The sequence below is a fragment of the Leptosomus discolor genome, chromosome 18 (genome assembly GCF_034619465.1).
Source record: "Leptosomus discolor isolate bLepDis1 chromosome 18, bLepDis1.hap2, whole genome shotgun sequence".
Classification (NCBI taxonomy): domain Eukaryota; kingdom Metazoa; phylum Chordata; class Aves; order Leptosomiformes; family Leptosomidae; genus Leptosomus; species Leptosomus discolor.
Genome location: NC_141408.1, coordinates 15,183,933 through 15,209,326, shown reverse-complemented (window position 1 = coordinate 15,209,326; position 25,394 = coordinate 15,183,933). Strand labels below are relative to the sequence as shown.

Genomic DNA, 25,394 nt, shown 5'->3' with positions numbered 1-25,394 from the left:
ACGCTCTGCTCAAGTCTTCTCCTCGCCCTTATGCTCACTGCCTGCACAGGGGACTGCCAGACGACGCCAGTGCAGCGCCCTGCCAGGCTGGGGAGGGAGAGAGGGACAGTGGGACAGAGGGACGCTCGGCCACGCTCACCGAGAAGGTGGTCTTGGTCACCTCGCCGCTGTTGTGTGCGATGCCCCCGCTGAGGCTGCCCGGGATGCCGCCGCCGTGGTGCTTCTTCTGGCTGCCCACCATCGTCTCCATGGAGTGGCTGCGCACCCGGATGGCTCTCTGCGGCCGGGGGGGGGACAGGGGACAGCAGGTCATCACTGCCCCGCGGGGATGCCAACCCCAGGTCCCCCCCAGACACACAGAGTGTGACCTGCCCCTGGTCCTCCCCCGAGAGCCAGCGCACACCTCCCACAATCCCACCAGTAACAACGACAGCCGTTGCTCTGCACAGCCCGAGGACGGGCCGCCCCGCCGGGAGCCTCGCAGCCATGGCAAGGTCCGGTTTTGCCCCCATTCCCCCGGATGCCGGGTGCAAGGGCTGAGGACTGCAGCTATGGGACCGGCAGACACGAGCCCCGGAGCCCTGCCTCCTGCCCAGCGCCTGGCCAACCCCCTAAAGCCCCTCAGCAGGAATGGGGATGACAGCCAAGTCACAAGCCAGCATTTGGATGCAGACCCCCGCAGTTCTGCCTGGACTCGGAGAGGATGGGTCCCGCATGAAGCCTCTGCCCTGCCTGCACCTCTCCTGTGTGCTGACCGGCCTCTCCAACCTGCCCCGAAACACCCCCAGAGTTGGAGGATTCATGGCCACACAAAAGCGCTTCTGTTCTGCAGCGTGCTTACGCTTGAAAACCACGTTTAGCCTGAACCTCTGCCGCTGCTGCTGGTCTGGCCCGTCCATCTCTGTAAGAGACCCAGAGACGAGCTGCGCAGCATCATCCCCATGGCAGCCACAGGCTCTCCCTGCTCCCTTCCGACTTCATTTCTCCCAACAAGCAGCCCCCTTGTTGCAGCCACGACCCCCCGGGCTCTGGACTGCCCTTGCCTGACCCGCACCACCGAGCCCAGGCACAGCTTGCAGCCGGGAGCCCGCCCGCGCTCAGCCTGCCGTGCCCTCCGCCAGCGCCGCAGCCGGGCGGCTTCTCCTGCTGCATCCCCGCTGCTGGACGCAGCACATCAACGACCGCGGCTGCCGCTGCGCCAAACTCCTCCTGCAATCCCACCCCTTGGCCAAGGCGCCCACGGCCTCCTCCCAGCCAGGCAGAAGGCTGCGTTTCCCACGCAGCCTTAGGCACCTCGCTCGCTCGGCAAACCACAGCCTGTTCCCAGCTGCCCTGAAACATCCATGTCCCTTTTGGCACGGGCTGGTTTTCATGGAAGGGAGCTGCCCAGCGTGAGGCCTCTTGCCCTTGTTCCCTCTGGCTGCTCCAGAGCGCTGGAGCATCGCCAGAGCTCCATGCGCCAAGGGATGCCCACGGCCAGCCGTGCCTTGCCGGGGCACGGAGAAGAGGCACCGAGTCCGACCCACCTCCGCAGCAGAGCCGGGAGACGTGCCGCGTTGGGCCTGGACACGCCGGCACTCATAGCCCCCGCAGAGCTCTCTGCATCCCCTGGGGAAGGACCAAAAGCCAGGATCTGAGAACGCCGGCAGCAAAAGCAGGGAAGAGCACTGCTGTAACCTGTTTTGACTCCAACTGCTGCAAGCAGAGCTGCGCATACCGGAGGCAGAGACCTTCTGCAGATCCGAACGCTTGTCTGGGTGCTTAAACAAGACCTGAGCTATTTTTAAAGCCTTCTCTCTGTTGTTGCCCAAGCACTTACAAATACGACCACGAGATCTTTTGAAAGTCTGGCACACGCTATGAAAAGCAGCAGTGAAATGCACAAGTTAAAAAAAATAAATCTATACCCATATTCTAATTACTGTAGTCACCATAGTAACAGAGCCCAAACTGGACTGCGATGCCAGTGTGCCAGTTACAGGAAAGTTTCTCTTCGCCGCTACTCCCTTTGAACGGCTGCCAGGCTATCCGCTGCGCCATGGCCACCTCTCCTCCAGCCCCCTGAGCCCCAGCTCAAGGTAAAGAGGTTTTGGAGGAAACAAGCCATCGAGGGTCAGATTTCTGGAGGTGCCCGGCACTGCACCCACGGCGCACAGGCACCAGTTTGCTGCTGGCTCCAGGCGTTACCGAGCTGCAGGCAGACCTGCACCGGGGTAAGTGGGAGCTGCAGCCCCGAGCTCACACCGAGAGCCAGCCCGTGCCGGGGACCACGGCTGCCCTGACAGCCCCGTGCTGTCCCCTCTGCCCATCCAGTAACGAACACCAAGCAAGAGTCCACCAGACCTCATTTATTAGGGTCAGCAATTCATACAAAATTTGACAGTGGTTGCAGATAAAAGTAACCAGTTGCTTGCTTTGCTGCCAGCAGCCCCGGCAGGCAGGAAGGTTTCTGCCCAAGGGTGCCGGGGCTGTGGAGCTACACAGGTCTCCCCAACACCCTCTCCCGGGGGGGCCTGGCCAGCGACTCCTCTCCCCACGGCAGGGAGGTGAAGGCACCCCTCCACCTGCACAGAGCCCAGCAGAAACGAGCTCCGCTTTCCTCTGCGCGGCCGGTCCCCACGTCGCACAGCCGGGGAGGAAGGGGCTGCGGGCTGGGTGGCGGGTGCGAGGCACCAGGCAAAAAGAAACCGTGGGGATCAGGTCTCGCCCGCTCCCAGCCCTCTCCTTTACCATCTCTCCTCTCCCCCATTCACTCTGACAGCGCGCGGTGGAGGACGTAGGCCAGGACGCAGCCCAGCAGCGCGGTCCCGAGGTGGCCGGGCAAACGCAGCGCAGCCCGGACCACGGAACTCACCGCCTGCCCCGGGACACCCTGCAACGCCAAGAGAGCAAAGTCCACTCTCACGCACAAAAATCGCAAAAAAGAAGTTATTTAACACCATCATCTCAGACCCTGAAGTGAACGCTGTGAGGTACGACGGCACAGCATCTCCATTTCTACATGTCTCATACCTAAACGGGACGCACCTGAGCCTCCACCCACCCCCACAGCGGGGGCCAGGGGCTGCTCACCCCTGCTCTGCAGCCACCAGGTGCAGCATGAGGCAACTCATCCCCCAGTGCTCCTCTGTGCTTTCTACATATATATACACACACACACCCCCCCTCTTCCACCACTGTTGCTCTGTACTACAGAGAACACTGTGCCGATAAGGTAACCGCAGGTAACTTGTCTCCGTACGGCTGCAGCCAGGGCAGCTCCCCAGCCCGGCATGGTGAGGACCACCCCGCGCCAGCACCCATCCCCGCTGCAGATGCAGCTCGAGCTGCCTCTGCCCAGCAGAGCCCACGCACCAGGAGCAGGGTGGGGAGAGGCGTGGGGGAGCTGCACAGGCCACAGGCGTCATCCGTGCAGGGACGTGGTGCCCTGGCTCGGGGGCTCCGTTGAACACCCACCCACGGGTGCAGCCCGGATTTGCACGTGCCAGCCCTTCCCAGACGCCTCCCCACGCTGTCGCAGGGCAGCCTCACTAGAGACATCTGGCAAAAGCTCAACCCCGAGACTCAAGTGCTGCCCCTCCGTTCCGAGGGACGTCCCCACTGCCCAGCTGGTCACTGTCGCTACCTCCAACAGTTGCCTGGAGTTTTCTCCACACCACTTTATCTCTTTCTTCTCCTCCAACCCACTCTCCCTTCTGTCCCCTTACACTCACCCAACCACCTCTTGTTGTGCCTCCTGCTTAAAGCACAATGACAACCACCTCCCACCCGCTTGCCCTGGGCACCCTCCCCCCGATCCCTGTCCCGCAGCCCGTGCACCGCAGCAAGCCCCGGCGGCGCAGCCAGCACCCAGGGACACGAGCAGGACTTGCCCTGCAGCAGCGGAGCCCAACTGCAGGCACAGCCCGTGCCGGGGTGCTGGCCCCCGACCGAGACCCCTCTGGAGACACAGCGAATGCCAGAGCACACTGGTGGGACAGGAGATGTCCAGGGGCTCTGGAGAGGTCACCCCGATGGTGGCACCTGCCGACACCACAACCACATCAGCCGGCACCTGCTCCTGCTGGGACCAGCTCGGGTGCTCGCTGGCTGAGCGGGCGCTGGTGGCAGCGAGCTCCTACCCCCTCCCACAGCTCTGCTCCAAGGGGACACCTCTCGGCCCCAACACCACTCATCTGCATCTTCCACTAAAAGGTGCCTTGCCAGCCCCGGGTGCATTTTAACTCCGCAGTTGGCAAGGGACAGGGTTTTACCTTGAAAGACTCCAGAAAGCCTCCGTGACCCCCGTTCTCCAGCTTGTCCTCCTCTGGCCCCAGCCCCAGCATGGTCTGCGTGTGCCCATGGAGCTCGTCGTGAAGGTTGTCCAACAAGGCGGCCCGTGTCCGGTCCTGGGGGAGCGAGAACGGGCTCAGCCAGGGGTGCCAAGGGAGGGGGCAGTGGTGCTGACCCACGGGACAGCCGGCTTGTCCCCCCACCACGCGCAGCGCCCACCCCACGGGGCCCCACAGCCATGCAGTGAGCTGAGACACGTGCACGCTTCGGTCACTCGTCCCTGCAAGCGCTAACCCGGCTCGGCCGGGGAAACGGGGCTTGGAGGAGGAATGGCGAGAGTCTCCCTGCGCCGGCCGCGGCAGCGTTACCTCCAGCTTCGCAAACTTGTCAGACTTGCAGCAAGCGTTCTCGGCGTTGATGAGCTTGGTCAGCAGGAACTCCCGGAACTCGGGGCTCTGGTGGGGAGAGAGCCAAGATGGAAAACACCCACCGTCATAAGACTCTGTGTACCTCTGGTACTGGAGCTGTACTGACCCAAAACCCGAGCTCACAGCACCTTGCAGCCCCCTCCAGACGTGGGAGCATTGGTGGGCACGGGTGCCCCGGCAGCTGCTGCCTTGCATGCGTTATGCTGTGCGATGGTGCTTGGAAACACCTCGGACGTACACGTCTGGCTGGAACATGCTTCCCGTCCCAGCTCTTACCTTCTGGAATACTGGTGGGCTCGGCAGGGGCGGGCCGAAGGAGGGGACGTCTTCCCGGGCCGTGACCGACACCTGCGGAGCCAGGAGAAGCGTTATTCCCCTGGGGGCAGCAGGGCAGCCCCGGTGCAGACAACCCTCTCCTGGAGGGCAGCCAGCGTGGGGCGGGCGATGGTCTCCCCAGCCCAGCTCTGCAGAGATGCCCCAGTGCCTGAGGGCATCCCAGAGCCCTCGCCTGCCAGCGAGACCGCTCCCCTCCAGCCCCCATCAGTCATCACTCCCGCTTTCATGAGAGGGTTAACCACGCACAGCTTTTTACGTTTACATCCTGTGCATTGTTTTCACTTGTGGCTCTGGATCTCTTCTAGAAAACAGAGAGGTAACAGGGTTTATGCTACCTACACTTCAGCGATGTGTTAGACAGGAACGAGCTGTTCTGAGGCTTATTCAAATACTGAGTAGCATCAAAAGCCTTTAGCAAATGAGCACGCTATGATACATGCACATATTTTATACACGTATGTACGCATACACACACACTATCTAACAGTGCACACATAAATATACCCCTGTGTGTGTGTATATATATGTATGTATGTTTAACACACACACACATGCCAGTTCAGGGTAACGCTGGCTGCACCACTGAGCACACGGGCAGGGCAGGCGCGGCGCGGCCACCCCCAGTCCTCAGCCGGAGGTGCCGAAGCAAAAATGGGCACGTGCAAGTCGCGACTCCCCTCACCTTGTACGCCGTGTTATCTGCCTCGGCGTTCTCCACCTGCACCACGATGTAGGCGTGCAAGAAGTTGGAGGCGATCATGTCTGGGACAAATGGCGTGTTCTCTTCTTGGAAGATAATCGCCACGATGTCATTGCCAATGTGCCTCTTCCTCTGGAGCTAAGCGGAACGGGAAAACGTCTGGTCAGTAAGGCCAGGCGGTTCTGCTCCCCTGGGAGCAAACGCCAGCTCCGGGCGCGCAGGCTGCTGCACGCCGGGGAGCCCACGGAGCCGCTGCCCGTGCCACAGCCGAGTGCCGCGGCGCTGGGCCTCGGCAGCGCCGGCACATCCCGGCTCAGACACTTCTGTGCAAAGAAGCTCATCTCTCTTACTTGTTGTGTGTCTCCTTCGGTATAAGGCAGCTTCGTAGAGACGTGAAACATTATCTCCCTCTCCCTGAACACCGTGTACACAGACTCTGCTCCCGTCTGCCCGTGGCTGACATCCAGACCTCCTCGAAAACTGGAGATGAAGGGAAAGGCGGGGAGAAACGAAGAAATATTAATTGAAAGCTTAGCAGGCTGCCGGCGGCTGTCGGGGGACAGGGTGATAGAACAAACCAGCTCATTTATCTTTATCTAGTAGCGAGCAAACGGGAAAGAACAAACCGTGCGTCACGTATTGTAACCAGGCATCGCCGTCGCCGGTCTGAGGTTCAGGGTGTGCGGCAGAGCAGCGCCGGTCGGCTGGGGCTGACCACAGCTGCAGGCACCAGCCGTGGGACCGGTGGTGCCGAGCACGGCCACGGTGGGCTCCCGTGCCTGCCAGCCCCCGGCCCTCCCCAGCAGCAGGGGGTCTCTGCCCGCACCGTGGCCGCTGCAGCGATCACCCTGCAGGCACGCCGCCGCTGAGCCCGCGACTCTGGGCGGGGCGCGTTTCCATACAAAGTTCCCCTCATCTGTGGCTCAATATAGCCTGATTTTCTCACAACCTCAAAACTGCAGGAAAGGAAGTTTTTCTCTCTTGGCAGTTCCTTTTTTTTTTTTTTTTTTTTTTTTTTTTTTTCAGAAAACTCCCCCAGCTTTGAAAAACAAGCCAAAGCTATATTTGCTTCTGCTCTGTACCTCCCGCTCATGAGCGAGATGACTTCTGTTCTTGCACGGTAGATATTTTTACATATGACATGGTCTCGTTAAATGTATTTGTAAAATCATTCTTTTAATTTAACTTACCCTTTGAAGTCCTGGAGTGTTATGGTGTCTCCCAGAAAACTTAAGAAGTTCTTGAAGGCAGTGCTCTCTTCATTATTGCCGAACAGCTCCTCCTCTTGGGTCTACAAAATGCAGGGTGCACCTTTTGAGAGCCCCAGCCCTGCCTGTTTCCAGCAGCCAGCCCACCCAGGCTGCACAGCGCCCGCCGACACCGGCTCCCGGGGAAAGGGGGAGGGTCTGGCCATGGCCCTGCCACCGCGGCGTCGGGCTGACAGAGCCGCAGAGGTCCCCGCGCTGCCTGAGCCGAGCGTGACCAAAGCCATCGTCCCCAGCGGCCGCCCTGTGCCCTCGGGGACCTCCGGGCACTGCTCGTCTGTCGCGCTACGGGTGACTAAGGACACCGCTAACATGAAAGGTCCCTCCAAAATGCCCTTCTGCAGGTCACCCTGCTCTGAGCATCTTAGAACCAAACCGCGCTATCAGCACAGAAGTGCCACAGCGACAGAGAAAGGAACCCGTCCTGCCCCAGCTCTGATGGTGGTTTCTGCTCAGGCCATCCCTCTCTGCCTGCCCGACTCCTGCCCAACTCCTGCCCCATCCGCAGGGTCCCCAGGGACGGGACCAGCCCCTCGTCCCGGGGCGCTGCGCACAGCCGCAGGCTGCTCCCTGCCTCCGCTCCCCAGCTGGCACCACCGGCACCGGCCGTGGGCCGCTCACAGCCCGCTCAGCCACGGAGGCACCCGAAGGTAACGTTGCTGAGGGCGACTTCTGACCAACAGCACGGACCTGCAGGCAACGTTCAGGAAACACCAAAACACAAATAAATTCTCCATTGGAAAACCCAACCGTTAATCATCCCTCGCGTGCTGCATTCCAAAACAAAGAGACCTTAATGATGGTCTTGTGTGAGTTACTCAATCCAAAATAAAACCCAATATGTAAAGATAATTAAAGCGCCTGTCAGAATAATCTTTGGTGAATTACAAGACTCAGCTGCCTCCGCGCTCCCCATCCGGAGTCCCTCGGCTAATGACAGCATTTTCAGCAAACGCGTGTCTTCATAGCCCACAGTCCTCCAAGACAAATGTAACTGTTTCACTGTCTAAACATATAGCTGATTAAAATACCGTGCCTGCTAAAATCCATTTTCACATCCGCTTTTCCCTACAGCAGCTTGTGGGCTGATTTCCATACTGAATTTTTTCAGTCACATCATTTTTTAATGAGTTGCGGAAACATCCCAGCAGTAAGAAACACGTTATTAGTGAGGACACCAGTAACACGTGTTGCATGTGACAGAATTAACCACGGGGCTGAATTTGCACTTGTGAAACGCAGACCCCTGGCAAGCGGGGACGTGCTCTACGAGAACAGCGCCAGGATTACTCACCTGCCTGAACTTCTGATAGATCACACCGAACTTGAACGTGTTGTTGACCTCATGCTCATCGTAAGACACTATCATCTGGGATGCCTGCAGTAAACCAAAATACAAATCATTTCATTTGGTAGTTCAAAACGCGACGTCCAGAAGAGCAAGCGCTGCCGGCCGGGCTCACAGCTCCGCTCGGCACGCTCGCCATCGCCGCCGGCTGCAGTATGGCTCCTCATGGCAGGCAGGCGGGGAGAGCCCACCGGAGCTGCAGCGGGGTACGGCAATGGCCGGGCAGCGCCCAGGGGACCAGAAGAGGGGCAGAAGCCAGATTTCCACATAATTAGGCCAAAAGTTTTCAACAGTGGCCCCAGTTTTGTTTATCAGTGTCCCTGCAGCCTCCACCACCAACAGTCTGCCTGGATGCCCGTGGGCTTCGGGAGGGCATGAGCTGGGGTCCCAGCACCCAGGCGTGGCGGGGGGGTGTGGGGAGCCCCAATCTCTCACAGGTTTTCTGGGGGAAGTTTGGGGCCCTTTGGGTGCAAATAACGGCAATTCCTGCAGCGCCCCAGCTCCACAGTCCCAGCCCCACTGCAGGGACCGAGTCAGAGATGTTCATCTTCCTTGACTGGGCATTGGCTGTTCTCAAACTTCCCAGTAAAGGTTTGAGTGTAACACCAGCAATGACAATGGATGAACAAAATTGGTTTGACCCTGGCTACATCAAAGGGCGGTGAAACTGCCTTAAAACTTACTGCTGTGCCTGCCACAGAAAAGGTCTTCCAGATAGAAGGTACCCGAAAATGATGGACTTCCCGGGAGCGGGTCTCTGTGGCAGCACAAGGGCACACACGAGGAGAAGTGATCCCAGAGTGGGCAACGAGTCAGTCCGGGCACATCACCAGCGGGGACTGCCACCCAGATAAAACACTCCATCTCCTGCAGTGACCCACCCACCTCTGCTCTCTTCCTCCAGGGCTTCTCAAGCACAGGCTCAACCCATCACGCCGGGTTTCAAGCAAACCCTAAGCCATCAAACCAAGATCCAGGTTCGTTTTACACGCCACAGGCCATCGCCTTTCCCTCCTTCCCCATGATCCAAGGGCAGAATAATACCAAAGCGCCACCAATCCTTGCTGGCCAGCTGACAGAACAAGACGGTGACACACACGTGCCAGCAGATGGCCGTGAGCTAACCTGCTGCCCAGTCGCTGGCACAGCCTGCCACCGCCACACTGCTCACACCCCTTTGCAGCCGGGTACAAACGTAGAGAGCTAGAAAGATGCAGTACAGATATCCACGCTCTCGATCAAAGTAGCCGTTGGATCTTAGAGAAAAGGGGAAAATTAACCCTACCTGACCTTCTCTGCCGAATATGCGACCGACTTGGGGTAAGTGACCTCACCTTAGGGTACAGAACTGGGTTAAACTTCAGCCCGGAGGCATCGTCGCAGAAGGCCTGTGGGCAAGGGGAGAGAGCAGTCAGTGCCAGGTCCCTGGGAATGCCAAGCAGACACCCCTGTCCTGTCGAAACTCCAAGGCAAGACTGTGAACATCTTATAAAGGAGCAGAATCCAGCCTCTAATTGCAGGAGCTCCCCTCTTCACATCCTCTCTTTGGGGTGCCCCCAGCCTGGCTGGTACCCCACTGAAGATGCAGCAAGGAAAGTCCCAGGTCTCTCCATGGGTCAAAGGTGCTGCCGTTTCCTCGCCTCTTCTCCCAGATATCAACCAGTGACCTGCCCGGGATCAGCGGGAAACCAACAGCAGGGCCAGTGCATACCACCACCTGCCAAGTGCCCCTGGACCGAAGAGCCCAAGCACTGCTGCTCAACGCCATCCAACGCCACCCAACACCATCAACACCACCCAACACCGCCCAGCGCCGCCCAGCGCCGCCCAAGGCAGAGGCGCAGCAGCACAGGCTTTGCTGCAGGTATCCTGGCCCAGCCTGTTACTCTACCTTTGCAATCTGGGGGATACTAGGGAGCTTGCTGAACCCTGCCAGGGGGATCCTTTCATGCAACGTCTTCACTTTGGACCTAGCAAACGAAAAGAGATGAGCAGGCATCAGGGAGTGTCTAAGGCAAAGAGAGGCCGGCTGTAGCCCCCGACTCGCCAGCTCTGCAGCGTGCACGCAGTGATGCTCCGCCGGCTGTCGGGAAACAATGTTCTGCAGAATTTGTTGGGCCTGGTTAGTAAGCAAGGGCTCGATTTTTCTTTTCATCTCTGCAGCTCTTAAAATATTCATAGTTTGGAGGGAAACGACACAACGGTTCAGACGCGCTGGGTCTTGTCAGCTTACAGAGGGATGGCGATAGATGTGACTGGTATTATCCCATGTCACGGAGAGGTTTACACACAGTTTCAGCAGGTTTAGCAACGGATCAAAGTCTTGTGTTCATTATCGGGGGTCAGGCAGTCCCAAAGCAGGAACAGTAAAAGGATGATGCCGCTGCTTCCCATCCCACCCCGTGCCCCTCCCTGTGTGACAGCCAGCGTGCTGCCAGCCCGGCTGTGGCATTTACTGTAAAAACAAAACAAGAGACTCCCAAAGAGAAAATATTTTGTTAAACAAAGCTTTTTTTCCCGTACCTGAGTATAATCCTTAAATATTCAGTGCCATCTGCCTCCTCACACTTAATAGAAAGGATCAGATTTCCGAGGCTGCTGGCTGTGCAATAAAAATTCAAATGATCCTGAAAACAGAAAACAGCGCGTTAGCAGTGGGGGAGGCAGCTCACTGATGGCAAGGATGCTGCCCTGTGCCCCGGCCGGGAGCAGGGGGCTCGCCTGCCACCCCGACACCCTCCTGCCCCTCGGGGACACACACTCACACCCCCTCCTCGCTGGGACCAGGGCTTTAATCCCTCTGCCCGTGGACTTTAGCACTCTGCTCTCGGCTTTGTGCAGAGGGAGAAAGAGGATTACAAGACTGCGAGCAAGAGGGCAGGCAGGCGGCTGCCACGCCGGGTGCCCCCGAGCCTGACCGAGCCCCGAGCAGACGGGGCAGGCTCAGAGCCAGCATCCCCACCCAGAGCCTTCCTTGGCGGAGGGGGGGTGTGTGTCATTTTCACCCAACCAATTGCCCCTCGCAGCGGGGGCACCCACCTTCCCCAGGAAATGCTTTCTGTAGGCTCTGGCCTCTCCTTTGCACTCCAGCTTGTAGCCATAGGTGCTGGGGCTGAGGTTCTCCTCCTCCTCCTCGCAGATGCTGCTGTCGGACGAGGTGGGCGTGCCGAGGTTTTCAGGGTCTTCGATCCAGTAGCCCCCGAACTGGGGCAGGATGATCAGCGGGTACGGGCTGCCCTTCTCGAGGATCTGCAGAGATGTGCCCATGAGGGTCGGGCAGGACCGGGGTGTGGATGGGGGGTGCAGGGGCTCACTGCCCCGTGTGCTGCCCCCCCAACTTCCCCCTCCCACAGCGGCCCCAGCCCCGGCACCACGGGGGGCAAATCCAGCCCCTCTCTGAAACCCGCTCTCTCTCTCCTAGAAGAGAGCACGTGCTACTGAGGAAAAGCAGCAGCTGCAAAGGTGGGGAGTGGGAAAACACTTCATGCAGCTCCTCTCGGAAACAGGATCTCCATCAACTCCCCCGTTATTGGCAGTTTTGGAAGGGCTTTCACCTGATGGTGTTCAGGGCACCCACCTCATCGATACTGGGGTACGGGATGTAGTCTTCCTGCAAAAAGGAATCAAAACACCACGTATGACCATCTGTTCCCCACCAGCCATCCCTTCAGACCACAGCCTTGCACATCTGACCCCGGGAGCGCTCCCAGCTGCCCTGGTCCCTCCTGTCCCAGCACCCTGCACTGAGCACCGGGCAGTAACGGAGAGCGATGCTCCTGTCGGGTGAGGCCGCTGTGCGCAGCAGTGGGCACGAGGCCCGGGAGGGGTGCCGCTGCGCTGCCCGGGGACCCCTCCCCACTCGGGGCCTGCAGGAAAGCACGGCAGCAGGGTAAGCCCTTTACCAAAGGGGTCCCCATTATCAGCGTAAGCTTCTCAGCTCTGCGGCACAACCCGACCATTTTACACAGCTCACTGCTGAAATACACAGGTTTGGACATAAAGCTGGATTAGGGATTTACAGGCACCACTCTCCCATCTTTGCAATTCAATCAATGCCTTGTTTTTAGACATTTAAAGCCTTTTTAGTCCTTTGAGTGTCTGTCTTTGACTATAGACATTAAATCCCTGAGATAAGGGTGGGAAAGCATTTTAAAAGATCCACGCAAGAGACAAAATTCAACCAACCTTATGTTTTTGGCTTCCAGTTCTCTGTTCTTCAAGTTTTGGTGCCTGTTTGGAACAAAACCAATATACTGAATAATTAAGATGTTTTCAACAACACAGACGAAACCACAAGGGTATTTCGCTACACAGAAATCACCTTGACACGAGCAGCATGAAAGGAGGGGGTTTCTGCCCGGGACGAGCCAGGCAGAGCTGTCAGCATGCCAGGACAGACCCTGTCGTAACACAGTGAAAATGGGTGACAGGGATGGGGCAGGATAAGACCCGGGATATGGCGACACCACACTGACAGTGTCTAAATGTGAGGCAGAGACTATTGCACAAACACAAAACGCCCCGTATCCCACTCCAGCTTCCTCTTCATTTCTCCGGGATGGGCTCCTAAAGGAAATCCCTGCGCTGCCTCCCTGCGGAGCGGGGACTGCAGCCCTTCATGTGGCAGGGTGACAGCCCCGGCTGTCTCACAGTGCCTGTCCCAGGCAGGAGCACGGGGACGGCAAACCCTGCCGGTGCTTGCCCGTGCCACCCTGGGGAGCACCACGGCTGGGGGAGCACCACGATGGGGAGCATCGCACTGGGGAGCACCACGATGGGGGAGCACCACGATGGGGGAGCACCACGCTGGGGGAGCACCACACGTCCCAACACCGGAGCCAAGCACCACCTGCCCGTGCCCCTCCCACAGGGACAAGGCACATGCCAGGGGACACCCTGGTCCCCTGACCCTCCCCCTTGGGCAGATCCTGACGTGTTTTGGTATGGGACAAGAGAATGCCTTGCCCTGACCCAAGGCACAGCGCTTGACTCAGCCATGCCCTGCACCAGAGCCTGCCGCTTGCAAAGACAGTGCCAGGCAGTGGCGTCCTGACTTTACCAGGGAGCAATGGGGACCCTGTCTCAGAGCGTGTGTCCCTAAACCTCCTTTTGCAAAACTGCTCGGGGTGATGCGGAACAACCTCGGAGGAAGATGCTGCTGACACCACTGCTATGCCCCCGTGCACTGGGGTGTTTCTGTGCAGCTCCCTTCTGCATGGTTTGAGCCGGGAAGCGCCTGCCGTGCCCCCTTTCAGCGGGGCTCAGGCAGCGCTGGGGAGTTCAGCAACAATTCGAACCACATTACGGTCATACAAGGCCTCCCAGCACGTTACGTGCAGGAGGTGCTGCGGGACCTCTGCCCTTGCAGCCTCTGCCGGGTGGGGAACGTCCCGCGTTACTGGCATGCATGCTGCTGCTCACCTGCATTTTTTCCAGCATTTCGAAGAATTCTGCAGACTGAAAAAGACAAGAAGGAAATCTCCTGTTCAATTAAAGCAGACACGAGGCAAGCCAGCTCAGGCCACATGAAGGCAGGGAGACTGGACCTCCCACCTCGTACCGGGCACTCTGGCTCTGGCCCTCAACAGGAATGGGAAGAAGAGACTATCCATAACCGACGGCCTGTGCCCCTGAGACATCCCACCCAGCCTCGCCGTCGGGTAGGGACGGAGCCCCGCAGCCACCCCGGGCTCCCAGGGCCGGCGGCCGTCCCACACCAAGTGCCCCCGCCGCAGCACAGGGAGCAGTGAGCGGCAGCAGCTCCCCACCTCCCTAACTCCTCCTGCTCTGCATTTGGTTCCCAAAAAAGCCCCAGAAGACAGGACGAGTGACGCTGCGGCGCTCATCCCGCTCCCCGCTCACGAGCGGGCGGCTGCCAGCCACGGCAGCTCCCGTCCAGCTTGACCCGGAGCCCGGGCTCCACCGCTGCCGCTCGCTGTCGCCAGTAACACAGCCCCGACCATTTCCCAGCCCGCTCGTGCACCGTTTGATAACGGCTCTTTCGTCATTTCTTTTTCTAATCACAGCAGTGTTGGCACCATCGGCTGGACAAGCTCTTTGCGTTCCGTTTGTTCCCTGGGTGTTTTCTCAGGTCTCTCACGTCTGTGTTTCCCAGCTCTCTGCAGCGGTGACACGGGCTAGAGATGTTGAAGGGACAGCGGAGCCATGGGTGCCATCCTGCCCGCCAGGGCATGGGACAGCCTGGCAGGAGGGATGGGATGGAGAGCACCTGCTGTGGCCACGTTCCACAGCTCCTTGATGTGCTGCTTGCTTCTGCAGCGGGCACTGGATCTCGGGGATCAGGCGGGGGGAAAACGCAGATGGCTGCCAAGTGCTGCCCGGCAGGGCCACAGACGTGGGGTTTGCTGAGGATGTGGGGCGGAGGGATGGGGTGCACGTGCCCTGGCCCCTTCGGTGCTCCTGCTGCTCTGCAGGGCCCCCAGCAGGAAGGGGTCTGGGCACACAAACCAGCACCAAAAAACTTTCCTTTTGAAATGAATCAGGTCCAGACCCATCGATCCGAAAAAGCAAATAAATAGTCTGGCAGGTAAGACACCCCCAGCAGCCCTCCCCACGCCCCTTACCTGGCAAGGCGCAGGCCCTGGGCTCTGCCTTTCACCGGCTGTGGCAACGCCGGCAAAGCTGCTGCCGGCGGGGCTGGGCTGCCCGCGCAGGGTTGGCCTACTTGCCAAACGAACTAAAGAGATTATCGAGCCCCAGGCTCTGATTAAAAACCCTGCGTGGCTCCTCTGGAGAGCAGCCCGACCCTGCAGCCGGGGAGCTCATCCTGCTCCCCAGCTCGGGGCTGCTGCCTCCCTCCCCAGCCGTGCCGGTGCCGCGGGGCTCTGCAGCCCGGTGAGCATCCCACGCTGCTGCGGCGCAGGAGGGTCCCGCGCCTCCGGACACACTCAGCGCGGGGGGCGCAGGGACCACAAACCCCGACCGGGAAGAGCCGTCGCCCCCTCCCCAGGAGAGGTGCTAAAGCCACGTCCGTCCTGCTCAGCTGCACCTTCCCCCAGGCAAGGGGGGACCTCAAGGAACCCCGTTCCTGCCCTGAGCCACCTGCGCTGCCCAAAGGGCCCCGGTCCTGGGGGCGGCCAGCGCGCCGCTGAGCTGCTCTGGGGCTCGGCAGGCACCGGCCACCTTTCCCACTCAGTCCTGCCGTCATGTTCGGATGCAGCACATGCAGGTTTGACCCGTCTGACCGGCACGGGCACGGCCCCACCAGCACACGCAGCTGCGGGAAATCGGTGCTCTGGCAGCACGCACCAGCCTCCCGCCTCACCGGGGTCACCCCTTCGGCACAGCAACCGCTGGACCTCAGCTGGACGGTCCTGATCCCTCGTCCGGCTTTTCCTGCTCTCAAGCGCACGCAAATAAACTACCTAGCCAAATTATGGCTGTAAATATTGGGGCACTCCCAGTAAACTAGTAAGTGGCTTTGCTGGAGACATGACCCAGCAGCCCCATCCTGCCTCCCCCACCTCTCCTCTAACCCGTATCTGCTCCCGGCCACTCACCGTGCCCCAGCCGCAGCCGATGGGCTCATGGCTCGTACGGCCGAAGAGAGGCCGGGGCCACGGCAGATGCTGCCAGTCCCAGAGGGAGAGCAGAAAGCTGGATCAGCAGCTCCGACACTGACAGCTATCAGAAGCGGCTTGCAGAAGAGGGATGTGAGACGGGGCAGAAGTGGTCATGGTATCAAGGAGAAAGGGATGGGGGGGGTATTTTTAGTGAGCTCTCAGAATAGACTGAATTTCTCAAAAGACAAAAAAGAGAGAAGAAAACAGAGGAGGAGATGAAGACATGAAAATCGAAGACCGAAGGAAAATCTCAGAGAGATTTTCTTTTAATAAACGTGGTGAGCAAAGGTTAGTTTGACAGCACAAGCAGCCCAGTGACTGCCCTCAGCGACACCAGCTGGGATCGGGGAAAGACGCTGCCAACACGGGCAGGGACAGCCCTGGCTTGGCAGCTGTCCTGGCTGTGTTTCTAGCTTTAGACTATGCCCTGTTTTTATCTACTGCACCTACGGGAGGAAAAACGAACCCCGGGCTCAGAAGAGCTCTGTGCCCTAAGCTGGAAGCACTTTAAAAGGCTTTTCCTTATTTTGAGGTTGGTTTAGATTCTGGCTTATCTTCAGGTCTCTGCGATGGACAAATGCTCTTTGAGCCAATTCAAATAGTTCCCAGGTCCCACTCTGCCAGCAGCCAGGACCAGAGCACCAAACCGCACAGCAGCACCGGACCCACCTGCTCAAGCCAGTTCCCGCAGAAAATGCATCCATGTATTTAGTGAAGCAGACAGCAGTCTGTACCCTTTGGGGATTTATGCATACTTAAAGCCAACTTTTCTGGACCACAAATATTTTGGTAATTCTAGTGAAGACAATTACACCCTTATGATGCCCAGCAGGAAGCAATGTCACCTGCCGCAGGTCTGGCCCAGCACAGGAGAGGTGACACTTGCCCCGCTTGGGTCGCCGAGACTGTCTGCTCCAAACTAAACCTGCATCTGCTTCTTAAATGCAACCAAAGGCAACAGCAGAGCGGACAGTCATTTCCCTGCCACCTTGGGCAGGACAAACCTGCCCAGCAGCTTGTCCTAACAACCTCAGAAATGCAAAATCCTCAACCTGAAATGGTATAGTTGCTCTTTCTTTCCTGCTCACATGTCCCCACCCTGCACCACCGAGCATGCTACGCTGGCAGCGTGTGAGGGGATGGACAGTCACATCCCAGTGCTTCAGCCCAGAAAAGTACATGACTCCTCTCCATCAGCACCAGGCAAGACACCGGGTCCGAAGCCGAGCAGGCTGGAGCACAGAGTGTCTGTTCAACCAGCCCAGCACCCCAGGGGCGAGTTTAGCGAGCGGGTACCTGCTGACAAGGAGCGCTCGGAGCAGAAGCTGCAGCGCGGCCAGTAAGTGCCCACTTTGAAGGTTTCCAAAGAATACGACACCCAGAAAGAAAACGCTGCACCCGGTGGCAGCCATCAAGGATGGAGCACAGCGGGGCAAAGCTCTGCCCGGCACCCCTCCCCACCACGGGTCACACAGCACTCACCAGCAGGCCCCGTAAGAAATCCATCATCTTCCTGGCATCACCCCTGCCCCGCATCACCCACACAGCCACGGCTGCTGCCGCAACCTGCCTTCCTCATGAGCACCCGGCGAGAGCGGCCGAGCGCCAGCCCGGCCATCCCCCGCCAGCCCTGACACCTCCCTTCGTTAATGTTTCTCCAAGCCAGAGGCACGGCAGGACTGCTGCTTTGTTATTTCAGAGGGTGGCTCCCCTGGGAGGCAAAGTGCCCGAAACAGGTTGGGCAGGAAGCGGCTGAGGGTTTGGAGGGGACAGGCAGGCACTCAGCAGGACGCACGGCCCCGCGTCAGGATGCACAACGGGATGCATGGGCCCTTGGCGGGATGCATGGCCCCTTGACGAGATGTGCTATGCCCCTTGGGAGGGCACACACCTGTGAGAGCTGCAGTGGAAACCAGGCGCTGGGCGGGAGGCAGAAAATCCAACTTCTCCAGCTGGAAATCTGGATGCACAAAAAACCCACAGCCCTTCCAAAGGAGCTGAACGAATCCCAACCATAAACCATCTCAGAGTCAGCTCAGGAGAACCCAACCTGCTGACCCAGGAGCTGCAGAGTAGGCACCAGCACCAAGGCATTTCCGTCCCTTCCCTTAAAGCCTACCAAGAGCAGGGCAGAGCAGGATGAGCACCAAGGATATCGACTCGATGCACTCATGCTGTGCAGCACCTCGTTGCAGGCTCAGCTACACTGGTGCTGAGCGATAGCCCAGCATCCCCCATGCTGACCGCGATGGTCAGGGGACCGAGTCGATGTCTCCAGAAGGACCAGGTCTCTGCCTCCCAACCACGAAGTCACCCCGGGTTTCCCTGCATCAAGCTGATGGCTCCTTAATCCCTGACATCTCCTCTCCCAGGCACCTCCAGTTCCGTCTCTTAAATGTCAGCAGACACGTACCAGCCCCTGCCTTTCCGGGGCCAACGGCAGCCGAGCCCGGAGCGGCAGCAGGGGCACGGGGAAGCTCCAAACAAGCAAACGCACAAACAAACCCAGTGGCCCACGCACAGCCCCCAGCCTGAAGACCGCACGGGTGTATCAACATTCTGTGACTCCGTGACTCTGCATTGCTGCTCGGCACCTCTGGAGCTCCCCACGCCTGGCAAGACGCAGGCTTTTCCTCAGCCAGGATGCCAGCGCGGAGAGCCACGATGGCAGAGGCTCTGCCATCACCAGCGCCGGGGGGACTGAGGGATGGAGGGAGGGAGCACGTGCCACGGGCTCCCAGCTCTGCCTCGCCTTTCCTAAAGGACAACCTGTGCCATCTGCAAAAGATTCTGGAGCCCTTTAATCCTGCCGTAAAGCAGAACGAGTCAGTAATCGCCTTTTAATTGCTTTAATGACGTGATTATAAAAACGAAGAACCAGCAGTAAAACAGGCAGCCTCCAGCCTTGCTCCTGGAGACCAGTGCCCGCAGGGGCCGGGCGGGCAGGCCAGGGCCACGGAGGAGCCACAGAGCTTGTCCATGACAAACGTGGATGCTGGCCGCTTCCCCACGGTGCACGGGCAGGGTGGGCACCGAGCATCCCACTGCAGGATGCAGCGACACCCCCGAAGGGAAATCCCTCCCAGCCCCCGGGAGGGCTGCTCATCACCCAGCACCACCCTGGGAGACTTCTTGTCCTCCGAGGCTGGTAAACAGCGCGGGGGCTTTGGCTTCCCCTCCCCGGGCGCCAGCCCAAGGCCAGCCAGGAACGCTGCTGGCACAAGGACCGGGAAGCGCGCTCTGCTGCTGGCACACCGCCACCTCCTGCACCCAGCACCCAGCCCGTCCCCCGCTGCAGCCCACAGGCGGGATCACCCCTCTCCCCCCATTTCCCACGTTGCTTCCAGGACAATGCCCCCGCTGCCAGCAGGCTGTCCCCGGAGGCTCATCCCTGTTCCTCCCATCACACTTCCAACCCCCTCAGAACTTCCCCTCTCCTCTTCTGCAGCCCGACGAGGTGCCACAGCTCGTGTCACCCATGAACTCTGTCAGCTCCTGCCTGCTTCCTGCACCCAGGTCATACACAAAACACTAAACAAGCCAAATCGTCAGAAGCTCCACTAATAAACTCGTCCAACTCAATACTCTATTTTGAAGCCCGCTTGCTCTTAGCAACCATTTAACCAGGTTCTCAGCCACCTCGTAATCCTCATATCCACCTCACCTTCTCCAGCTTAATGAGTAATTTCCCGGGTGGCAGCACATTGAGCGCTCTGCAGCAACCCGGGGAGAAGAGCTACAGTTGCCTTTGTCTGGAAACCCCGGTATCGCAGAAACGTCTCAGGCTGCTCTGACAGAAGCTACTTTTGGTGAACCCCTGTTGCATTTTATCCTATTCTCCCATTCACTTCCAGGTCTCAAACTGACTTTTCCTGCCAAATTTGCTCCGAAGCTTTGCCCCAGGTCACCGCCCCAGCTCTCTGCATCGCCCTGCTCAGCACAGGGTTGCGTGCTTGGGACTGTTTGAGTGAGATAACTGCGAGCTGGGAGCTGTGGAGGTGCCCAGTCAACCCTGGCTCAAGCAGGACCAGCTTTCCGGCTTGACTGGGTTGCTCGTGACCTTCTCCTGTTGGCTTTGGGAAAACCACAGGAGGGGCAGAGCCCCGCAGAGGCAGCCTGACACGGGCAGAGCAGAGGGGAAGCATTGTGTCCCATGCCACGCTGCCTCCGCCACCGCAGAAGGCAGTGACCAAGCAGCCCCAGCAGGAGCGAGCGGTGGGTCGGATGCTGCCAGCAGTGCCTGCCGGCCGGGGACGCACCGTCTGCCTCGTGCTGGCAAGCAGCCGCCCGCCGCGGCGCCCAGGGAGGGTTATTAGGAGGATAACAGCGCTGGGATTCTGCACCCTGCTTGGCATCGCCGCTCGCGATTGCGTAACGTGAGCGGCAGCGCAGGATGGGGCCCGCCGGCACGCACGCCCCGCTGCCGTGATGGTGTCTGAACACGCTGCAGGCTGAACTCCAGAAACCACCTACTGCTGCTCCCTCGGGAACAGCCCAAATCCGTACAGCCGCTGCGTTGGAAGTGCTGCTCCTCACCAGCTTCAGTTTCCAAAACCGGCACCTCGGCTGGACCACGCGCCCACAGCCCGGCGCAGCATCGCCCGGCCGGCGCAGCGTCGCCCGCACACTCACCTTCATGGTCGGCGGGGCGGTGAGCGGGGGGGACAGTGGCCGCTCCGGGACGGTCACATCCGTGCTGTTCAGCAGCTCCTGTTTCCTGAAAAACCAAATGCAGGCATGTCAGCTTCCCCCGTGCCCCGGGCGAGAGCGCGAGGCGGGAGATAAGGGCTTATCTTCTCCGGCAAAGCCGCGGGCGCGCGGGCGGGCTGCCTGTGAAACAGTATCTTGAATCTAAAATCTCTAAAAATTGAGAAAAAAACAAACAGACAGCATAAAAAGACGACAAAAGTAATCTGAAGAGCCTTGTGCCCAGGGTGGGCCAGGACCCCTCGCGGCCCCACCGAGCTCCATCCCCACCCAGGAGCCAGCCAGAGCCTGGTGGTGGGGCTGGGGTGCAGTGCGGTGCTGGTGGTGCCGGGGACAGCAGGGCTGGGTTTCTATGACAACCCATCCCCACGGTTTGCCTCCATCTGGCACCCTCCCTGCCTGGGCAGGATCCACCACCGATCGCCTCCCGGCAGCCCGGGCGCCGTGGATGGCAGTGGAGCCTTCTGGCTCGGTCGCACTGGCATAAAACCCAGGGACGCCCCAGCGCGGGTTCGGCAGGGCCCAGCCGAGGGCCCCTTTGCTCACAGGGCACCTGGCACAGGCGCTGAATTTGGAGGCAGTGAGAGGTGCCGAGAGGATGCGAGACCCCAGGGTCGCGGGGAGCAGCCTCCATGCCACGGCCCTGCCACGAAAGCCACCCACAAAAGCCCCCTAAACCTCGCAAAGGCACGACCTCAGCCCTCCACTGATTATCTGATCCAAACACGCTGTCCCTTCCACACCAACGGCCTCCCAGGCAGACAACCAAGCCGTCACTTGCAGCAGCACTGCCAGATGCTACTCTGGGAGTCAGAAAATCTGAGATTTAATTTCGTTTCCTCCCGTCCCTGCCAGGTTAGTCCTGCAGAAACCGGGCCAAAATGTCCAACTGTTTATCTCGCAGTAACGAGGTTTGGTTCCCATGGCAGCCCGCCCCGGGATGGCACGGCGTGGCGTGCACGGCAGCCAGGCACCGATGCCCGCCGGGGCCCTCTCAAAAACACGCAGCTCCTGCCAGAGGGTGCACACCCGACCTCCTGCCTCGCCACCAGCCCCACCACCCCGGCTCCTGCCCCACCGCCCACACTTCTCTCCTCCACCGAGTCCCAGCTCTCACGACAGCAGGTGACAACCACATGCTGGTCAGGGGGGAGGCTCGGGTGCCTGCAGCCCCTCCTCGGCAGGGCCGTGCACCACGGGGATGCAGCGGGGATGCAGTGGTGATGCAGCGGGGATGCAGCGGGGATGCAGCGGGCACTGCAGGCAAGTTTTCTATGAGACCATTGGTGCAACAGTGAGCGCAAAACCCCACCATCGCCTCTGTGAGCAAAGGAAGGGCTGTTCATCTGCGTCCCTACTAATGAGAGAGACTGAACCGGAGCCCGACCAGGGCTGGCTCCTGCTCCTCCTGCCTGCACGCACAGCTGCTCTTGCTAATGGACTTCTCCTCCTCCTGATGAAACTGGACTCCGTCTCTCGAAGCACACACATACACGCGTGTACGTACACACGCAGCCAAGCGTTGAGGAGCAAGCCCTCTGCACGCTGCAGGAAGGCACCGCAGCCTCCCGCCCGGCCGCAGCCCCACGCTGCAGGATCCCAGCCTGCTCTTTGCAGCACCACGGCCCAGACTGGGAATTTGGCTTCTCTCCCCATCGCTGCAGGACCGACTTCATGGCGGAGCAGTGGAGAGCAGCCGGAGCCAGCGGTGCCTTGGAGCCCATGTCCCCGTGGCCGGCACGATCAGATTTGGCTGGGGGGCGGCCAGCTGCCAGCCCGTGCTGTTAACGCACTGCACACACGGAGACGGGAGAAGCAGGGAGCTGCAGCGCCTGTGACCAAGGGAAGGAAGGGACAAACAGGACGCAGATCAATAGTCCTCATTAGTCAACGAGCAAGGAAAAAGAATTAATGGACTTCGGCTGTGGCCAGGGGAGCGTCGGCTGGATGTCGGGGGAAATTCAGGGCAGACCAAATCCCCTGGTACTTGTAATTAATTGTGATCACACATCTCAGAGCCTGGCAGCGGGGCCCCGACACCAGGACTTTCTTCTTCTGGACTCGGAGGGTCCTGCCAGGCTCCTCCCGAGGCGTGGGCAGCCGCAGGCAGGAGGAAGTTGGACTTTTCGGACTTTTTGGACTTTTTGGCATCTGGGCTGCAATGCGATGGAGCAGGAGGAGCGGAGCAGAAAGCTGCCCCGCAGCTGCGAGGGGCGAAGGCAAAGCAGTGCCAGCACCGCAACCACGGTGGGAGCCACGGGGGGAAACACCCAGCGGTTTGTGTCCAGACGTGAATCTGGACCAAGGACTGACATTTTACGTTACATTAAATCAATATAAGTCTTTTTTTTCTTTCTTTATTTTTAAATCAGAGCAGGTCAAATCTGCCTGACATTATTACATTTCATTTAAGCTCTTATTATGTTCCAGCGTTTCGATGCAAGACATGAATTACAACGATACAGGATGGTGTATGGGCAATAGCAGAATTCATGTCCTGCCCACCCGTATTGTTTATCAAGCTCCTTCCCTTTCTCCTCTCCACAAACTCACCATGACTCCACTGCTGAGAAAATGCCGAGGAGGACAGATTTTCACTGTTTGCTCTTTGACTTTCTAGGACACTAAAGCACAGCCTGATCTGGAGCAAACCACTCATCCTTTGCTCTCCTTGCTTTGAACCCTGAGCTTTGCCTGATTGCACTAATCTGCACAGTGGCCTCAAAGGCATAAAATCTATCAGACTTTGCAAAGATTAAAGTTACAGGGATGCACACAAATAATTTTATTTGATCTGGGATTTGTAGCAGGTTGCCATAGCATCATATTCTAAGTATTATAAAATCACTCACACAACTTAACAACGTGTTCCTCTGTCACATGCTGATTGCTTCTTTGGGGCCAAACTAGTGGAACTGCTCCTGCAATTCCGGGGAGAGCAAAACAAACCCATTCACCAGCCACCGCTTGTAATTAGCCTCCGTGCACTGGAAATATGTTACGTTAAACTGCAACCACCGACTCCGATGATTCAGTCTGCCGTCAGCTACGGGGTCAAGGGCCATCAGCCTAATTCCCAAACAGATTACCCTCACGGGATGATAAATGAATCATGAGGAAGATTAGCACGTCTTTATCTGTGCACGGCAGGGAGAAGCAGCCCCCGGGGATCTCCCCTGAAGACGCCGCCAGAGCCAGCGGGTGCCCACGGAGCCCTCCCGAAACGCCGGCGGCGCTGCCACCGAGTCCCACGCCAGGACGGCGCAGGGCGAGACGAAAGCACAACTCCCGCCTGAGCGGCCTGACCGCGGGCACGACGCAAGGGGGGAAATGGGAGCGAGGGAGAGGACGGGGTGGGGAAGCGCAGCGGGAACAGCGTGACGAGCTGAAGCCTGGGCTCGGCACGGCGCAGCGCCGATAAACCACTCGCCTCTCCCTGGCACCACGGGAGACGCGCGGCTCCACCATCGATAACGTAACCAAAGGTTACGGCGCTGCTCTCGCTCCCCGGCAGCAGCACCCGGGGCCCAGCAGCAGCCACGCGCTGAGCCCAGCCCCGACACCCCCGAGCCCACCCCGGGCACGGCCGGGCACCAGCGCAGGGGACAGGCAAGAGCGTCCCCGGGAGCTGCACGGCCAGACGCCGGCCTCTCCGGCAGGCAACACGGCATCGTTTTTGTCGGTTTATTTCTTCATTTTTCTCACTAGGCAAATCAAAAGAGAAGGAAAAGAAAGAATCGGAAGCCCACACACTTAGCAAATCTAACGAAGGAAATACCCTAACGCAGCGGTGCAGGCCGAAGCGCGGGGTTTCCGACCGGAGACCCTGAGACCAGCCCTGCCACCCCGGCATAGGCCTCGTCCCCGTCCCCGTCCCGGGGCTGCAGCCATGGGGCCGTGCTCGGGGGGACCCAGCTGCCACCAGCCCCCGCGGCCAGGGCTGCTCCCCTTGCTCCTCCCAAAGGGGGAGCAAATGGGAATTTTCCCCCCCATTTTGAGTGCACGGGCACTAGTGAGTTCCCAATACAGGTAGGGCAGGAGAAGTCTTTCTCTTGCCTTCAGAGCATCCCTGATCACATCCCAAAAGTGCCTACAAATTCAGATCCTGAACTCGGTAAACCCCACCGACAATCTGAAATTCTGACTAAAATGTCCTTTTCAGTACAGAGCCAGGGCTGCCAGGACCCCCAGAGCTTTCCCAGCCAAACCCCTGTCTCTGAGCACACACTTCCCTCCCACTTTCTCAGCCTAAAGCCTAATGAAAAGCTTTTAATGCATCCCACCTTCTCGGTTTGTTCATCTGATTTACCAGACAGGCTCTAAATTGACACAGTACGTTCATATAAATGACACGTGGGAAGGGGAGATGTCAACATATTATCTGACACGGCAAAGTGTTTCACACTGAGTGGTTAGCTCTACCTTTTGTTACGCTGTGTAAATTAAACACGGAGCATTGCCGGTTACCTTTATGCCTACGCTTAATTCTGTGGATGAAACCTGACCTGAGGAGGTGCAAAACTCTTGCAGCAACAAGTTCAGCCTGCCGAGATGCTGTATCCTTGAGAAGGACAGCAAAGATTATCCTGTAAATTAACAGCCTCTATTTTTGGACTCATCATTTTTTTGTCCTTGATGGGCATCACCTTGCCAGCTGCTCCCTTTTTAGTTTATTTAATATTCAATACCCAGTGTCTTAAGTTTTCACAGGGGACTGCGCTGTACTGCTTTTTGCCCTCACACCGCCCGGGTGAA

At 58.9% G+C, this 25,394-nt stretch overlaps 1 protein-coding gene across 1 annotated transcript in view; it reads right to left on the bottom strand.

The window, feature by feature from the left end:
* Window positions 1-25,394, bottom strand: part of RAP1GAP2 (RAP1 GTPase activating protein 2) — a 74,807-nt gene that overhangs the window by 3,409 nt on the left and 46,004 nt on the right. Inside the window, exons 5-20 of the mRNA XM_086475203.1 lie at window positions 20,565-20,649; window positions 13,771-13,806; window positions 12,535-12,579; window positions 11,927-11,959; window positions 11,389-11,598; window positions 10,873-10,976; window positions 10,241-10,319; window positions 9,684-9,737; window positions 8,296-8,379; window positions 6,927-7,027; window positions 6,087-6,216; window positions 5,719-5,874; window positions 4,977-5,048; window positions 4,641-4,727; window positions 4,254-4,388; window positions 140-277 (exon numbers count right to left, since the gene is read on the bottom strand). Coding sequence (XP_086331329.1) covers window positions 140-277; window positions 4,254-4,388; window positions 4,641-4,727; window positions 4,977-5,048; window positions 5,719-5,874; window positions 6,087-6,216; window positions 6,927-7,027; window positions 8,296-8,379; window positions 9,684-9,737; window positions 10,241-10,319; window positions 10,873-10,976; window positions 11,389-11,598; window positions 11,927-11,959; window positions 12,535-12,579; window positions 13,771-13,806; window positions 20,565-20,649 — 1,549 coding nt within the window. The remainder of the gene's footprint in view (window positions 1-139; window positions 278-4,253; window positions 4,389-4,640; window positions 4,728-4,976; window positions 5,049-5,718; window positions 5,875-6,086; window positions 6,217-6,926; window positions 7,028-8,295; window positions 8,380-9,683; window positions 9,738-10,240; window positions 10,320-10,872; window positions 10,977-11,388; window positions 11,599-11,926; window positions 11,960-12,534; window positions 12,580-13,770; window positions 13,807-20,564; window positions 20,650-25,394) is intronic.